General features: G+C 43.6%; 2 protein-coding genes across 6 annotated transcripts in view; one reads left to right on the top strand and one right to left on the bottom strand.

Annotated features, from left to right (window-relative positions):
• Window positions 1–16994, top strand: part of LOC129766904 (leucine-rich repeat serine/threonine-protein kinase 1) — a 57570-nt gene extending 40576 nt beyond the window's left edge. For 3 of the 5 annotated variants that reach the window (XM_055767505.1, XM_055767523.1, XM_055767516.1), the window contains 5 exons: window positions 17–140; window positions 3714–4877; window positions 4934–5490; window positions 15062–16364; window positions 16421–16994. In XM_055767505.1, the coding sequence (XP_055623480.1) occupies window positions 17–140; window positions 3714–4877; window positions 4934–5490; window positions 15062–16364; window positions 16421–16765 (3493 nt within the window). In that variant the 3' untranslated portion in view covers window positions 16766–16994. The remainder of the gene's footprint in view (window positions 1–16; window positions 141–3713; window positions 4878–4933; window positions 5491–15061; window positions 16365–16420) is intronic. The other 2 variants (XM_055767511.1, XM_055767507.1) reach the window with 1 other exon arrangement.
• Window positions 16995–17009: 15 nt separating this feature from the next.
• Window positions 17010–17999, bottom strand: LOC129766929 (26S proteasome non-ATPase regulatory subunit 10-like). Its single transcript, XM_055767529.1, has 3 exons — window positions 17767–17999; window positions 17429–17677; window positions 17010–17372 (listed from the first exon to the last, which is right to left on the bottom strand). Exons 1-3 carry the CDS (start codon window positions 17929–17931, stop codon window positions 17040–17042), a joined length of 747 nt encoding a protein of 248 aa, XP_055623504.1. The 5' UTR covers window positions 17932–17999; the 3' UTR covers window positions 17010–17039.
• Between the last annotated feature and the right edge of the window lie 794 nt (window positions 18000–18793).

Raw genomic sequence — 18793 nt, 5'->3', positions numbered from 1 at the left:
CACATTATTTTTACAGTTATATTGTAAGCTTGTTAAACAAATTTGAAGTTGCACTCTCGTGGGATGCTCGAACACTACTCATTCCTTCACTTCTACCCGCAGAAGAGGACTGCTCAGCGGAGAGATTAGTGACAGTCAAGGTATGTATCCCAAAGCAATGATGCTATGTGCACAGTAAAACTTAGCCACAGTAATTTGACTGGTTATTCTATATTTGTCCCTATATCTTAGGGTGGGTTTAGAATAGTGATATATTCATGTGAAGAAAAATGATGAGATTTATAGAAATCGCATCAACCGTTTACACTAATGTGAACTTCTATAATAAATATATTCATATTTTCGGTGAATTTATTCACCTGAAGTATAACTGCATCCAACTTTAGTGATTTCTCACCAGTGACAAATTCACAAACGTTTACATATGTTGAATTTATTCAAGTTATATATACCTCGAATAAATGTATCATATTTATTCTCATCCGTTTACACCTATTTTCACGTGAATAAATCCATCTATAGCTGTAGATCTCCCTAATGTAAACCCGCCATTAGTAACCCTACATTTGTTTTTACTTAAGTATCTCTTCGGTTAAGCTTATCCCATCGCTTGTATTTGACTACTGGAGGATGGCATGAAGAGAGAGAAGTAGTTCAGAGGAGCGAGAAGTAGAGAGGAGTACGTGTTCGTGAGAAGCGGAGGAATGCAGAGGTCTGTCACTCGAGTGGCCACAACGAGTACAAGCAACACAAAACCTCAAGAAGTGTTTGCTGCTCAATCACTCCAGGGAGATCTTGGCTCCGTACAAAGCCAGTTGTTTTCGCTGACTTCAAGCGCATCCCAAAAAGGGCTGCAACTTGGGAGGTTCAACATCACGGACCATAGAAAGAAGGTCAACGAACTTTACGAAAAGGACAGAAACAATCTCCATTTGAAAATAAAACAGGTTGTGACGAGCATCAGATCCGCCGTCATGTTTTCTGAACGCGAGCAAAAGGAGCTGCAGATGAGAGCAGAGGGTGCTGAAAAAACTCTGCTCGAGACCAATGAGAGAACCGTCAAGATACTGGAGACACCGAAGAGTCCTCTGAACCCGCGATCGGACAAGAGAAGGAGGGACATCCCAGGAGAAGAACAAGACCTGAAAAAGGCCAAGAACGACAATCTGAGTAATACGAAAGAAGGCGAAAGCAGTGGATGGCGTACGATAACCAGACAGAAAAACGTAAAAAACAGAAAGAGAAGAAAGCGAAACATGAGAAGAAGAAATTCGTGCCTCGAGTTGAGCGAAGCATGGGCGATGCCCTGATCGTTGAAGTGATAGCAGGGGTGTCGTATGCAGCAATCCTTCGGAAAGTGAGAGAAGAACCAGAGTTGCAGACATTGGGCGAGAACATCGTGAAAACTAGGCGCACGCAGAAAGGCGAGATGTTCTTCGAGCATAGAAAAGATCCAGCGGTTAAGAGCTCTGTTTTCAAACAACTCGTAGAGAAGTCGCTAGGCGAGGAGGCGAAAGTGACAGCTCTCTCCCAGGAGTCAACCATCGAGTGGGATACCGGCACTCGATGGACGAGGACGAGGACGAGATTACGACCGTGTAAGAACTGAAAAGTGCGTTGCAATCACACTGTGACCCGGGTGGTGTGCCGATGACAATCCGGTTGAGAAAAGCGTACAGTGGGACACAAACGGCCTCGATACGGTTCTCGAGAGAAGCTGCGAACAAACTGGTGGAGAAGGGTAAAGTAACAGTGGGATGGTCTGTGTGTCCGCTACCCCTTGTGTGACCAAGCAAATGGAGTGATGCTTTAAATGCATGGGGTTCGGTCACCAGGCGAGAAAAAGCGATGGTCTGGACAGATCCGAACTGTGCAGGAAGTGTGGCGAGGAGAGTCACGTTGCTAGAAACTGCACAAAACAACCGAGGTGCATGCTGTGCAATGAGAAGGACGGAAACGACCACGTCACAGGTAGCTTCAAATGTCCGATGTACAAAAAGGCGATGGCGAGTTCACAGTAATGGAGGTTACCCCGATCAACCTCAATCATTGCGACATAGCACATCAATTGTTGTGGATGTCGATAATGGAAACTAAGTGTGACGTTGCAATGATCGCAGAACCGTATTGAGTTCCTCGCGATAACGGAAACTGGGCGGCGAATAAAGCAGGGATGGCTGCAATACTGGTGATGGGAAGGTACCCCATTCAAGAATTGATAGAGAAATCAACGGAATCTTCATGTGTAGTTGTGCACCCCAAAGATGGTCGGCAGATCAGTTTCACGAGATGCTGGACGTACTCACGGATGAGGTCAGCGGCCGAAAGCCAGTAAACGCTTGGTCTGAGGAATGAGGAAGCAGATGTACCAACGCCGGGGGGTACAGCCTACTAGAAGCCTTCGCAGAACTGGACGTCACACTTCTGAACGTAGGCTCCAGCAGCACCTTCCGAAAGGACGGCCGCGAATCTATCATCGATGTAACTTTCTGCAATCCATCACTGGCGACAAACACGAATTGAAGAGTGTCGGAGAGATACACACATAGTGACCACCAGGCAATTCTGTGTAGTGTCGGCCAACGGAATCCCGCGGTGATTCGGAGAACAAGAACCTGTGAGCGGAAGTGGAGGACGAAGGTTTTTGACAAAGATCTTTTCGTCGAAGCACTACGCATAGACAGCAGAACACCTAGTCTGAGCACCGACGAGCTGACAGGAATATTGATGAGGGCATGTGACACAGCGATGCCGAGAAGACTGGACCCGACGAATAAACGACGTCCAGCCTACTGGTGGAACGAGACACTCAGCATCCTCCGCGCTAACTGTCTACGAGCCAGAAGAAGAGTCTAGAGGGCACAAACCGATGTAGAAAGAGAGGAGCACCGCGCGTGCTTCTGAGCGACCAGAGCCGCCTTGAAATGGGAGATACGTAGGAGCAAATCGAATCGTGATGGCGAAATTCCGTGGTTCAACGACTCCCATGGAATGATGTCCGGAAGAACTTGAGGTCATCGTGAATGGACTCTTTCCGCAACGCGCCACCCACACTGTACGGTGAGAACGATGCCGAGAACGCACAAGTCACCAACGAAGAACTCATCGCGGTGGCAAAAGGTTACACCCGGTGAAAAAACACCCGGTGGGAGTTCCACAAGGTTGTACGACGATGTACTACTACTGCTGAAGCTACCCAAGGGCTACCCAACCTACGATCTCAGGTTTCGCGGACAACATTGTAACAATGGTGATCCGTGAGATGCTCCAGGAAGTGAAAATGTTGGCAGTAGACAAGATCGGCAGCTGGATGTACATTGTAAAGCTCCAGATGGCACATCATAAAGCAAGATGTGCTGCGGCAGAAGTCTCGGTCGGAGGATAACCATCGTCTAGAGCCGAGCAGTGAAATACCTCGCTGTCATGATCGACGACCGGTTAAATTCCAACCAGCACGTTGACTATGACGTTGACGTAGACTATCCCATCGAGTATTTTTGGGCAAACCTGAAGTGGAGGGTCTACTCTAACAATTACGTGACGAAAATAGAGGAGGAACTAAGAAATAACTAAAAAACATACCAACAATGCATTTTTCATTATGATTAAATTAATAAATTAAAATGAATTTCTACTGCGAGTTTTCTTTGGCTAAGTTTTTCTGTGCACATACCTCAATATGACCGCTGAAATATCTCGTTTTCCCCCTACAGATTGCCACCCGCTCCAAGGGATGGGTTATGCGTACCCGACGGAATCCAATGAACACCAATTTTGCATTCTATGAACCGATCCAATCGGAGCCACAAACACCGGTCCTTAGCAACGCATGCGATATTCAAACGGAGGCTCGTTCGGATCAAGCCATTTCGCGACTCCTCCTGATGTCCTACTTTCCATCCGGTTTCTGGTCACGGTTGATTACCCGAGTCCTGGCCGATGATCAGGTAGTGGAAGCCATTCGAAACCTCTACCCGGTCCCAAAGGAAGCCATCGCCGATCAGGACATCAACCAAATGTTGAATCTCTCCTCGCACTGGGCAGTCTGGCAAACGGGACTTGCCCTCCACTACGGATCGACGCTGGTGTTCAAGATGCGGGAGATTTCCGTGGCTTGTCCCACTTCGCCCTATAGAAACCCCATGAACCGCTTCAAACTCAAGCAGGACGGTATCTGGTGCGACATTGATCTCACCTCCACTTCCATCCTCGAGATCCATTTCCCTTGCAGCGCACTGAAAGTGCGCAAACTGGATGAAATTGGAGCGGAGCTCAGTTCGGTAGAGATCGAAGCGAACATACAGTGCGTGACGCAATTGTTGGCGCTGAGTGTAGATCACATCGATCTATTGTTGGAAGATTGGTACCCAACGCTGGGTACGCGTTTTGTTCATACCTCCGAGGGCCGTTTCCTGGTGACTCGACTGGTGCCTTGTCCAAAATGTCTACGTGCCTGCGAGGATCGACACGTGCCCAATTTTCCCTCGCAAGTGAGGCCCTCGATGGGAGGTGCGGCGAGTGGTGGACAACGACCTGTACCGCCCTACAAACGGTTAAGTTTCGATCGCAGAATGGAATTTGGTGAATCCAGTGGACTGAACGAACTGCCGGGTATATTGAATGATTTGGTTCCTACGCGGAAGTCCCAGGACTCGGTCGGGTGGTCGGACTGTGACTCGGGTGTGGGTCAAGAGTCGGCCGACAGTTCCCGGGCAACATCGATCGAGGGTCATCCTTTGGTGAACGCAGGGGATTTGCCTGGACCCCCGAGCTACTCGTGGATGGTGGAGGAGTGCATACTGGCGGCGTATGATAAGCGATCGGTTGCGTGTCCGATCCACGGGGAGATCGAGCTGAGTCGAATCACACCGGATGTGGTATGTCGAGGATAGCTTAATACTAAAATCTGATGTAATCTGATAACTGATTCCAGAATTTTTTGGATCTCTCGGAGAGCTATCTCATCAAATCGGAGGAGGTGAACCGGGGGCCCTTGCTGGGGCGAGGTGCGTTCGGCTTTGTGTTCAAAGCGACCTGCAAAACTCGCGGATCGAAGACCGTCATTCCGGTGGCGATGAAGATGTTGCAACCGGTTGCGCCCGGGCCACGGGCCCGCCAAAGTGCCATCATTGCGTACAAAGCAGCACTCGGTAAGTGGGAACGAGATCCGCTACAACATTCGTGTAAAGCATATTGCACGGCGAGACAAGAACTGGCAGTGCTTCTGACGCTGCGTCACACGAACATTGTTCCGCTGATAGGGGTTTGTACCCAGCCTCTCGCGTTGGTGCTGGATTTGGCTCCGAAGGGAGCGCTGGATGCGGTGCTTCGCCACTTCCGACGAAGTGGCGCTCGCATTGGTCCCTACTGCTTCCAGTCGCTTGTTCTCCAGGCGGCCAAGGCGATGGAATATCTTCACCGAAGACGAGTCATTTACCGGGACCTGAAGGCGGAGAACATCCTGGTGTGGGAGTTTCCTGAACCGCATGCGTAAGTAGTTTATTACCCTTATTCTGGAACCCTGGAATCGAATCAGCATTATCCAAACGGAACGCAAATACATAATCTGCAATTCGATCGAAAACCATTATTTAATTGGAAATTAAATTTTGTCCGCAATTTGCATTAACCATATGGTAATGTTTTGGCATCAAATGATAGCCTAGCCCATTGGCTACCACTTGCCATAAATTTCATTCAATTTTGTAAAACTTTATTAGGCAATAAATTACTCACATAACCTAACAAAAAAAAACAAATCCTCATAAAAATCAAATGTATGCAAACTTTCCTACAGTATTATTTTTTTATGAAAGATCACATATTGTGATGTAGGAAGAAAACCAATGGATTGAACCTCCTACAGGAACAAAAATTTAGGTTTTGGCCAATGTTTTTGTTTGGTGATTTTTAGATTTTTTTGTTGTCATTTTCCGGAAAACGGAAGAACTGAAAAAAATATTTTTTTAAGATTGTGGTTTCCGTAACGCCGATAATCAAAATTACACCAATGCTGTCGAATGTCTGTTACTTCTTGATGCAGTTCATGATTTATCAGTTTACGCAGATCAGTAGGCTGTTTTTGTTCAAACTGAAAATGCTATCGAAGGGAGCCAAGTTTAGAGCAGTTCATTATTATGTGTTCTGATGTTTCTAGAACTCTGCAATTTTTTTAGTTTTGCCAGCCAAAACTTTGAAAAATCGCGATTATTTATCAAACGATTGTTAGTGATTTGTTATTTCTCTTCATTTTGTGAAATCTGTTCCCTTCTTCAAGGAATGTTCTGTGTACCATTGGATGACGAATTGCTGAGTTTGCAATTTGAACTGTGAATAGTGCTACATGGTGAATAGTCCACAAATTTTGTTTTGTTTTGTTGTGCAGGATGGTAGCCGAAAGAAGAAATTTGATTTTGGATACCCCCATTAAAAATCCGGCGTGGTCAGGTGCTAAATTCGCAAAATCGTCGAATGTGGCTAGATCGACCGTGTATGAAGTGCAGAAACGTTTCCGTGAATGTACAATTGTTGTTCAAATGGATCAGAGGATGCTTCAGGGTGGAACTTATGATCGGAAGCTGAGGTTGAAGGTGTTGAGAACAATCAAGGCAAACGCGGGACCCTTGGAATACGACATCGCCAAAAACACAACTCTATCAAAGTACCATATGGAGAATCCGTAAGCGAGAAGGTTATCGTAATTTTCGTGCCAGGTCTGGAATTCTATAAGGCCACTGCCAGAGGAGATGTCCCCGGAAAATTTACATTCGTTTTCACTGATAAATTTTTCAGGAAGTTCTTGGTTTGGCAAGGGTTTTCAAGCTGTGGACAGAAAACCAAGGTTCTCATCACAAACAAGACAATGGACTCGAAAATGTACAGGGAAGAGTGCCTGCAGAAACATCTCCTTTCATTTATTCAGGCTCACGAAGTTCAGATTTGGCAATCTGCCACTACAGTCGAAAGGTGCTTCAGTTGTACCCCGTCCAATCGAATAATATTGGGCAATTGTTAATTGTAATTGAAGGATCGCACGAAACTAAATAACAAGTGAGTCAAAATAGATTGAATTTGCGTGTATGTATGATTTATTTTCGCTTCTACCTTTCCTTTGTCAGCATTCAAGTGCACATGAAATCCACCTTCCCGCTCATCAATAACTTGCGTTAATATGGTCTTTTGCGTTAGCTTAGATCGTTTCATACTAGAAACAGAAAAATGTCATTGCAATAGTGCACAGGAAACAACTCGATTTCAACTATCTACCTGTATTTTACTGCCGCGATCGAGGCTCAATGATTACTATTTGGGTGAAAAACGAATGATTTTACAGAGACACTCGCTGGCTCAAGCAAATGAGGCAAATGAGGGAATGCAAAAATTTCTGAGAATAGAAGAGCGGAATCGAGACAGTATTTTTCCGTTCTAATCGAGAATGAACTTTGCGAAGAGGATAGGTTAATGTTTTCTGTCTCAAATAAAGTGAGGCATAAACGGAGAATAGAAGGGTGAGTTTTATCTGTGAATGAGTGTTGTTGAACGAATTTCGATGCGATTTTGTCCATACCTGCTGCAGACATGAAGCCGCTGAGGTTGATCGACAAAGAGTCCAAACTTTGATGAAGGGTATCCAAAGAAAAGTACGAAAATTCATCAAAATTGTGAAGAAATAATTTTCTCTGAAAAGAACAATATGCATTTTGATATAAAAACATGTTTGTACCTTTAATCAATACCGAGATACAACCGGTTTTGTGATGATGATGACAAAGAGTCATCATGTATCATTTTTAAACACAAGTCTAAATAGTTGAGATTGTTACGATTGTACTTTCTGGTGTGGCTGCTCTCAGCCCCGAGGATAGATAATTTGTTTGTTGCGTTAACGAAGAAAAAATATTGAAATTTTTGCATCAATTTCAAAAAAGTGCAAAAAAACCTGCCTTTCGATTTGTGATGCGATCATTATCTAAAAAAATCATCATAGATAAAAAAGATTTGTTTTATTCAAACGAAGATATTTCTGTGTTGAAAGGTCCTACAGGAACGTTTTAGGAACCAAATTAAAGCTGGTTGATGAGAGTAATTGGATTCGCAATTGAATTAGTTGGCAAAAAATTGTGTTCAAATAAACAGAACAAAAATCGAATTTTCATTTCTCTCGACATTTTTGTCCATTACATCTACACACACCGAGATAAAAATTTCTTCGTAAAATATTCCAAAACTTTGAGTTTGAGCTTCAAAATTATGTAGGGGAGATGGGGGTAAGACGGACATGTTAAGGAAAACTTCAATTGCGTCTTTGGAAGCTCATGTTTTCAAACTTAAAAACAGTTTCTTATAGTTCAATATACTGGTTTTCGAAATAATTAGCCAAATGTTTTATAAAAATGTGTTTTTTCATGTTTTTTACTGAAATTAAAACGAGCCGAAAAGTAGAACATTTTTATCGATGCGGGTATAATGGACATGTAGTGGGGGGAATATGGACAGGCCAATAATATACAAAGCGTAGAAGTTTATCGCTTGCGAGAAGAATAATTTCGCTCTCTCTCAGTGTTTGTGCGTCCAGTAACTGATATAGAACAAAAAGAGAAAGCAATATAAAAAAGAGTTCAATAGTATTCCCCTCACAGTGCAATTATTTCAATAATTTAAATTTACCACTTACGAAAGAATTTACTTTTCCGTAGATACCTAATATCGCAAACCGAAATACAACTATCAGCGACTTCAATTTCGCAATCAATCACTCAAAATGCTCGACAGAAGCCGCAAAAATCACATCCACACGCGGAATCATGTTTGATTTTCGGTTTTTGTTCCCCTATTACATATTTTATCAGTATTCATTGTCATAGGGTGGTTTAAATATTCTAGAATAGCATGTAGAAAGGGTTCCCATCAATAGAAATTTGAAATTCATAATGCAACTATACAAATCAACCACCTGTCCATCATATCCCTACTGTCCGTGCTACCCGCGGCTCCCCTACATCCCATCTTTATGTGTTCATTCCATATACAAAAAAAATTATTTGTAATTTATTTCGATAAAAAGACGGGTGGGTAATGTCGGGGGTATAACCGGAGTGACGTAGGACTATACAAAGGGGACAGCTTTTGTTAAATATATATTTTAAATATATTGTTTTATTTTCTTCTCCTACGTGAATACCTACCTATCTACCTGAAAAATGGATTAGTTTACTGTTTACTCTTTATGAATATGTTGATGGTTCTGAAAAGAATCTTTGGTGTTGTGTTTTTGTTATCACTCGATATTCCCATCTTATTCGGTTAAACCTTCCTGTTTACTTATTATTTTTAATTGCTGTGCAACGTAAGAACTTCACGAGACTCATAAGACGCGACGCGAGACAAGACATAACACTTATTGTTCTTACTTAATTAAACGAATTAAAATTTACCTTATGTCGACCGGTTTCGGGCGCGAAGCTGCCCATCTGCGGGACAATGTCCGACTGGTTACATCTTCGTACGTGTTGCGTAGTCGTCCGAAGATTTAAGAGATAAGTCACTGAATTCTCAGCTCCGTCAAGTTGTACAAGCACGATGTGATACGTGGATCGTCTTCATTCATCAGCGGCTTCTGGGAGTTGCTGATGAACATTGATTCCCATGCGTTAAGTTGTGACGAATTTTGGACATATTTAATCAGTTTTGCTTTCGTTCAATTGATTTTATGGTCGAGGCTGGTGGTGTGTGCCGCTACTGCTGATTCGTTCGATTTGTTGTTCTCCACCGCTGTTTTATGCTCCCTTATGCGTACCTTTATTTTCCTGCGAGTTTGCCCGATGTATACAGCGGGGCAATCTAGGCACGGTATTTCGTAGATCCCGGATTTCTCATCGGGAGGAATCTTGTCCTTGAGGTTACACAATAAATCACGGAGTGTATTCCCACTTTTGTACACTATGTGTAGTCCTTGCCGTTTGAGCGTGTTTTTGATGGGGTTCGTGATTTTGGGGTAAAAAGGTAGAGTTATTCTTTTTATGTCGTCTATCTCCGGTTGTAGTGTTGTGATGTCTCGTGTGTATTTCTTGCGTTTGTGTTTTCGGAAAATCTTCTCGACAAATTCCTTTCCATAACCATTTACTGTAGCCGCTTTGTAAATCTGTTCTTTCTCCTTGGCAAACTCTTCTTTTTCCATGGGGACATTTTAAAGGCGGTGTGCCATGGAGTGGAAGGCGGCTTGTTTTTGTCCACCAAAATGGTTGGAATCGCTTGTTATGAAGCGGTTAGTGGAAGTTGGTTTACGGTGGATTCCAAATTTTAAAGTGTTGTCTTCTTTTCTGGTGATCTCTAAATCCAGAAAAGGCAATTTTCCATCTTGTTCTTTTTCACAAGTGAATGAAATAGAATCGTGTCGAGAGTTTAGCATGGCAAGCGTTCGGTCTAGGTAACGTTCCTTCACCGATGCGAAAATATCATCAACATATCGTATCCATGTTCGAGGGAAAAGTTTATCTTTTGCAATCTCAACCTCGAAGTCACTCATGAAGACGTTTGCTAGGAGCGGTGAAAGTTTGCTACCCATGCTTAACCCAAACGTTTGCCTGTAAATTTTTCCCCTGAATGCGAAAAAATTCTGTTTCATGCACACTTCGGCAACAAGAAGGTAAGCATCGATGCAATGATGGGGCGCACGACTTCGTTCTAAGTGTCGGCGTAGACTTTTTAAAGCTTCCACGACGGGTACGCTAGGGAAAAGGGTTGCAACGTCGAACGAAACTAAAATTTCCCCGCGTCTTACCTTAAATCCTTCAAGCTGTTTTATAAGATCCACGGAATTTTTAATGCTTCTCCCGTGGGTTACGGGATATTTCTTCAACTCCTCCACCAACCACCCGGCCATTTTTTCCGTGGGCGTTCGGATGTTTGAGGAGATGGGTCGCATTCCAACAGGATTTTTGTGGATCTTCGGTAAACAATACAGTTGTGCCACAATCGGGTTAGGGACATGAAATTTCCGTTCGAGTTTGTCCTCACCCATCAGCCGTGCTACACTATGTCTCGCCAAATTTGCTTCCTCGATCATGCCGTTTAGGGGATCTTTTTGTTTTCCATTTTTGAATTTATTTTCTTATATGGACCAGCATCGATCATGTCTAGGACACGTGAATCGTAATCCTGCTTATCCATGATCACAACAGCATTCCCCTTATCGGCACGAGAGTAGATCACATCACGACTTTTCAACATTCTGATCGTGCACCAGGTATTAAAAGTAGGACGCTCGATGTTGGTGTTCTGTTTATCGGCTGCTCGTGAGATACATTGCTGAACATTATGACGGGTTGCGGATTTGTACCCTTGTTGGTCAAACTGGATAGCACTTTCGATATTGTTTACTATATCAACAAGAGGAGCACACTGGGGGGAAACCGCATAATTCAACCCTCTGTTAAGCAGATCAAGCTCTGCTTGTGTGAACTGCGTGGATGAGAGATTCAGCTATTTAGCTATTGCGTTTGCCACTCGCCACAGCTTTCACAGTTGGAAAATTTCTTCCTATCCAGCTTGTGACATGTTGTTCAGTAAATTACATTTAAGGCGACGTGCCGGAGAAACACTTTGCCACTCACTGAAACTAATTGTTGCCTTGATGATCGCCGAACCGAAGCTGCTCTGTTCTTGATGCGGGTTTTCTGATTGTCGTGAGCAGCTTTGCAAGCCAACTCGAGCTCTCCGACGGCCGAGACTCTATAATCGCTGTTAGGAATACTGGTGCTCCGGCATCAATCCGTTCGGCCTAGTTACCCTTGCGGAGCAATCAGTAAATGCGACCAACAGGGAACTGGAGACCTGCACGGTTCGAGTGAGACTTTGCCTTTCCCTTAACTTGTCCTCCTTTGTTACGTCCACGATGCCGATGCCGTACAACCACACGGGTTTACGGTTTGAAAGAAAATAAGATATTTTTCTGGGGTCCGCGTGTTTTATACTCTAGCGGTACACACTCACAGGATAGAGACAAATCGGCAGACTCAGCCAGAGGGGCGAGTCCAACGAGACGAACGAATGAGCGTTAAAAGGGAGCGATGGCAAAAAAATACATTCATTACGATTTGTTCGCTCGTTGTATTCACATGCAGGCTAAAAAGGGTCCTTTTCAGGATCACAAAATTATCTTCAATCTAAAGAGTTTATTGTTTTGTTATCACTCGATATCCCCATCTTGTTCGGCTAAACCTTTCTGTTTAGCGATTGCATTTGCCACTCGCCACAGCTTTCACAGTTGGAAAATTTCTTCCCATCCAGCTTTGTGACATGTTGTACAGTAAATTACATTCAATGCGACGTGCCGAAGCGCCACTCAGTGTCGCATTGGAGGCAATTTTAACCTGTAATTGAACATTTGCGATGACAGTGGAACTTTCAATGTGGGGTCATAATTTGGATCTCTATGTTTACAAAAATGTCCATCTAAATAAGTTGCATTACATGTCCGTCCAATTAGCTAAATGTAAATTACTGTACTTTCAATCTGGAAACAATTTAAGAATTGGTGAAAATTGAATAATCAGGAAAGTCCCAAACTATCAATAAGCTCAGAACAACTGCCAAATTCACATACTCATCAGATCCTGGCAAACAAATTATGAAAAAATCAATTTGTGTTTTATTATTATTTTGGATAATGTTTTAGAAAGCATTGAACTGTATTTCCTAAACTCTTTTTTGGAAGGTTTAATGGCCCTGAAAAGCGCCTTGTTTTATGGAATGGTTTCAATTTAGAAAACTCAGTACTCGTGGTTTTGAAAAAAACCATTTCGAACGCCCTCGATGCCGCCTTGTTCTGGATTTGCCACCAAAGCAGTTTGTATAAAGAACAAACTTTTTTCTTCTGCTACCTGATGCCGTTTTGCGATTGCGTTTGCCACTCGCCACTCGCTGCAACTGCCTGTTGTCTTGATGTCCACCGAACCGAATGTGTTCTGTTCTGAATGCGGGTTTTCTTATCGTCGCGAGCAGCTTTGCCAGCTAACTCGATCACTTCGGTGGCCGAAACTATATAACGCCGGCTAGGTGGACTGGTGCACTGGTACTAACGCGCTCGGCCTAGCTACCCTTGCGGGGAACTCCAGATCAACACGGTTCGAGCGGGATTTTGCCTTTCCCTTCACTTTTCCTCCTTTACCATGTCCAGACATGGCTGCTTGGGTTGGTTTGTTGATGTGTTGTGATGCGAACCGATGTGGTGTACGGTTTGAATGAGAATGATCGTTACGGCAGCGGAGCGGGGATTTTTAAGCTGACTGGCTGGCTCGAGAATTACGCATGTGTGAGACTGCGACCAATGTTTCGTTCATTTTTTTTTCTTTTTCCTTTCCAATCGTGCTTCATTCTATTTCGCTGCTGCTCTGGTTGCCCGTTTTGGTCGGTACGATTTGAGGAGTACAAAATGGACCAATCAAAAATGGGCACATAGTACATTTTGACAATGCTTGATATTTCACAATTATTCAATAATTTATCTCAAGAAAAATGAAATGTTATTCGTTATGATAGATGCGTAGATATATTTCCTCTCAATTGATGCAAAAACCTTTGCGATCTATTGAGAAATGCTCGAGTTATAAGCGTTCCAAATCTTGCATTTTTTCCTACTTGTTCAGTGCCTAGATTTCCATTTCACCCCCTATATCTTCCGGTTAGACGTAGTCCTACGTCAACAAAGAAAGTTCTAGTAGGAAATCGAAAAAAGAAATCATTGGTTTCGATCCATTGTTTGACCTATTGCGTGTACGTGTTATTGCGATAACCATGATCGGATTGTTTTTGTAAGTTGAGGAATGTCATTACGGAATATTTTCTCTATTTTTCTCTATTGTTTAACTATTATTAAACATGACCTTTGGCGGAACCTATGTTGAGTTCGAGCCGAAAATATGAGAAATTGCGTGATTAAGAAAAAAACCATACAAATTAGAGAATGTTCTAACGGTATCAATGCCAGGATGTGAATGGCTGTGAAGCTGCGTATGTATGTTAGGATCCAGTTAACATCCAATGATGTTCTTAATACCGATATTGATACCTGTGCATGACCGAGTTCCGTGGGGGATACTATCTTGCCCCGGAACTCGGTAACACGTCTTACCTCTGCTGCGGCTGAAACGAGAAAGAGGCCGATTTCCTGTGTGATGTGTTCACATCAGCTGTCAGGCTGAGCTCATCGGGATGCTGTGATCGGGGTATGTTCGAATTGTGGGATGAGTGAATATGGTGAGACAGTTATAGCTGGCAGTGTTGTCAATGTGCATTCTGGAATTCACACCATACCGGTGAACGAAAGAGCAACTTAGTCGACTGCTTTGCTCATCTCTACTCCATGGTCTGGTTTCCTTAATTGTTCTCACATTTTTTGTGACGGACAAGGTGAGTCGATGCGTATTAAGAATTATTCTACAATTGTCGACAGATAGCACTTATCAAAATCAAAGGAAAGGAGATGACTTGAAAGACGGCGACACTTCATCATCCCCAAAGCATCGACGAGAGCCTGGTTTAAAGGGTTAAACGTTGATGGATTTTTTTTTTGGAAAAGTTGTTGTTTAATCATATTGTGCTCAACACTCCTCTATCTTGTAGGATATGATATTGAATACGTATCGAAAATTATTGAATGATTGAACTAAACTGGCTGCCGATTTAGAGGTTCAAAAAGGAATATTCAAGCATCCCAGCAAACATTAAATCGTATAACGAGTGTATATACAGTGTATATACCCATATGTTGGCTGGTATGCGGAATGCGGTAACAGCGGATTACAATTTGAATACAAGCGAAACATTGAATCGTAAGTCTCGCTACTTCACCCTTCTACTTTTCTAAAAGCGTGGAATACGAAACTTGATGACTAATTGCGAATGTCGAATGCGCATCATTTCCGATCAAATCCCGCTAAAATGAAGTCGATCAGATTGCAGAATGCATTCCCTTCGGATAATTCTGATTCTATCGGATCCTAGAATAGGGGTGATTGTTTGCTATTCTAGCTATTTTAATCAGTATGTATGATAATTCCAGAGATGACCTACCATCCAATGCGGTTCACATCAAAGTGGCAGACTACGGTATAAGCCGTATCACCCTACCCTCCGGTTCCAAGGGCTTCGGGGGCACCGAAGGCTTCATGGCACCGGAAATCATGCGTCACAACGGGGAGGAAGAGTACACCGAGAAAGTGGACTGTTTTTCGTTCGGGATGTTCCTCTACGAACTGATCGCACTGCGGCAACCCTTCGAAGGGCACGAGGCCGTTAAGGAGTGCATCCTGGAAGGTGGCCGACCAGTGCTAACGCAGCGTGAAACACATTTCCCGTCGTACTGTTTGGATCTGATGGTGCTTTGCTGGGATCAGCAGCCGAAGGTACGACCTTCGGCCAGTCAGATTGTGTCGATCGCCAGCGCTCCGGAGTTCACCCATCTCATCGATGTGATCTCGCTGAACCATATGGGAAACGTGTTGGACGGCATCGCCTGTCAAATAGCCAGTATCGATGACAATACGGTTATCTCCGGGTACGAAATGTGGTTGGCTTGCTCCAATTCGCGCATCGACATACTGTTGGGTTCGATCAAAGGGTGGCAACAGTACCATCGAATACTTTGTCCGCAAATCTCGACCCCAGTGAAATCCGCGAGTGGAGGTGGTTACCCTTCGCTACCTACCACTCCGCACCAGGTAAAACAGATGAAACTAACCACGGCTTGTGCCGTCGAGCGTGCGATCTGGATTGGCGATGCCGAAGGCAACATCTACTCTTTCGACGCGTCCGATTGCGTTCATCAATTTTCCTACGCCCTGGAACCGGCCCAACCTTCGCCGGTAGTCGCACTCGTGTACCTCAAGAAGTTTAATCGTGTTGCAGCGGGTCTCGAGAATGGTCGACTTTTCCTGCTGGACTCGACGCTAACGCCCAGCACATCCGTCTCGGCGGAAGGTAGCTTCGTTCTGTCCGAGCTCGGTTCCGGTGAGCGACTTTACAGTGTCTGTCCACTGTGGAAAAACGAAAACGAGTGCGAGCTGTGGTGTGGCGAAACGGATGGGGCGATTAATGTGTTCTTGCTGAAAAACTCTCACGTTTCCGGGCAGCATCATTTGACACACTTCCAGGCGCCGATTCCGACCCGAGGGTTGACAGTTGCCCAGCTACATGCCTCGGAAGATTGTGTGTATTCTTACGTGGCACCCGGATGCATTCTGTACCAGTGGAAATCGACCGAAAAGGAGATCGATAACAGGCTGGATTGTTCCAAGCTTGTGCCGTGTTCGGAGAGTTTGAAGAGTATTGCCATAGATGAACATCTTAGTCCCGGCAAGTGTCAGGTGAGTTCTGTGATTTTGTGTTTGAAGCAAATGTAATCCACTGAACATCGTTCCAGATCTCAGCAATGGCAGCTTTCAACGGCGAACTCTACATCGGAACAACGTGGGGCTGCATTATCATCGTGGAGAAGCAAACGCTACGACCAGTCACAATCTTCCGACCGTTCGAAGAAGATGTGCGCTGCATAGTTCCTCTGTATGGTGGACCCTGTCCGATGCTGGTCACCATTGGCCGCGGCTATCGATCGTTGATCGATCGATACACCGATTTCACGACCGGTCAGGTTACGACTCCTTTGGCTACTCCTCAGGACAAACGCCTTAAGGAGTCACTGCTGAAGGATCGCTCCAACAACATGCATGCCCTCATCTGGACTGCGGAACATTGGACGCCGGTTTAGGGAGGAGCTGCTTTGAAGTAAACTCGTAGGTGTTTCAAATTTTTCTGTGATTTTTATGAGTAGAATAGCGAACAAAAGAAGAGTAGCGCTTAGGCACCGTTAAAAGGAATAATGTTCCCGACATCAGTTTAGAAGAGAAAAGACGAAGATTTTATCCCTTATCTTATTAATCGAATTTCTGCGTAATGACTTAGAGTATAAGAAATTGTTGTAAGTTGACTTCGACAAAAATAAAACTCAAACGAAAGTAAATCAAACGCTTTTTTATTTCCATTCACTCATCATCCGCAATACCGAGCTTCGTCTTCAGATTGCGTCGCAAACCTGGCTTCGCCAGGTCAAGCGGTGTCTTTTTCTCCTTATTCTGCACCGTCACGGAAGCACCATGGTCTACCAGCAACAGGGCGCAAGAATTTTGCTCATCCTCGCAGGCAATAGCCAGCGGTGTGTTTCCCTCGGCATTTTGGATATCGACTTTAGCGGAATGCTCCAGAAGATACCGTAGCAGTTCCAGCCGGCCCTGTGACGCGACCCGATGCAACGGTGTGTCGCTACGGTTGTCGGTGATGTTGATGTCAGCCCCATGCTCCACGAGAAATTTGCAAATCTAAAATTGAGTAGATGATGGAGATTCGTCGGACTCTCATTCCGAAGCTCACTCACCTCGGTGTGTCCTTTGGAACAAGCGTACTGAAGAGATGAATGACCCTGCCAATTTTTATGGTTTACCGAAGCACCTTTCGCTGCAAGCAATCGAACGGTACCCAGATGTCCGCCTAGCGTTGCCAGAATCAAAGGAGTGGCATTGGTATCATCAGTGGCTTCCAGCTGGTCGGGGGCCTTCTTCAGTAGTTCCTCCACGAGCAGCTCTCGACCTCGGAGAGCTGCCCAGTGCAACAGGAAGCGGTCATTCTGAAACACAAGTTCGAATGTCATGGATTTAATTGAATCACTATGCACAATAATCATCACTTCACCCTATAATAATAGTGTCTACTTACTGTATCCTTCATAGTGATTAGTCCCGGGTTCGCCGAAATCTTTTCCTCCAGGACATTGTAGTCCTGTTCGGCGAGTTCGTACAGCTGTATTTCCTTAGACATGCTTCTTGAACCACTAGCTGTTGATAAATACCGAGAACAAACAGGAAGAAGGTATTGATTCATTCACTGAAACGTAAATGATTCGCCAGTTTTTGTTGACGGCGGTTCACATCGGTTTTTCGGAGGTTATGTTGATGAAAACAAATTGGTGAATATTTAAATGCTGTCATTTTCGTTTAGCTAAGACACAAATCAAGATGATTTTAGACCTTTATCATTTCTTCCAAAAACCGCCGGGCTATGGTTTTCGGATCGTAGGTTGCTTATGTTTGAGTGAGATTTCTTATTCGACAATTATTTTTTAAATTTCAATTCGAATAGTAGTAGTAAAATAACTTTTATTTACATTAACAAATGTTCTATAAATTTGGTTATACGTATCAATTGATTTAGCCTAAACGGCTCTTCATCTTTGGAATTCACAGTTTTATAATATTCAAAGTTTGTTGTTTTCAACTGGTTGTACAAAATTATACTTTGAAGACAAGTAAAGGATCTTCAATTCGAATTCGGTCATCCTTAGAAATATGCCATTTTCATGCGTCCCTATGCCGTTCCTTTTCGAAGAATATTGTAGCTCAGCTTATTGTTGTTCAAGATAACGAACTGTTTTACTATAAAAATTGAAATTAGTTGAAAAAACATATGGATAAAGGTGTATTGTGTATGTGTATTTAAGTGGTTTAAGCTGTCACTTGGTAAAATGGACATTGGAAAATATTATGCTAAAGGAACCGACGTCATGATAGTGTGGAACGCTAAACACTTGGTCATGAGAGCACTAAAAATAATAATAATATAATATGTAAGTTAATTTTCTTTCTCTAAGATAAAAGAAAAAAAAATATTTTTACTTTAGAGCTATGCTCTACTTTTTACTTAAACTTGAACTAACTAGAACTAGAACTAGAACTAGAACTAGAAC

Source organism: Toxorhynchites rutilus, chromosome 1 (genome assembly GCF_029784135.1).
Source record: "Toxorhynchites rutilus septentrionalis strain SRP chromosome 1, ASM2978413v1, whole genome shotgun sequence".
NCBI classification, from domain to species: Eukaryota; Metazoa; Arthropoda; class Insecta; order Diptera; family Culicidae; genus Toxorhynchites; species Toxorhynchites rutilus.
The sequence above is the reverse complement of the archived record's forward strand: the minus strand, read 5'-3'. Positions and strand labels throughout refer to the sequence as shown.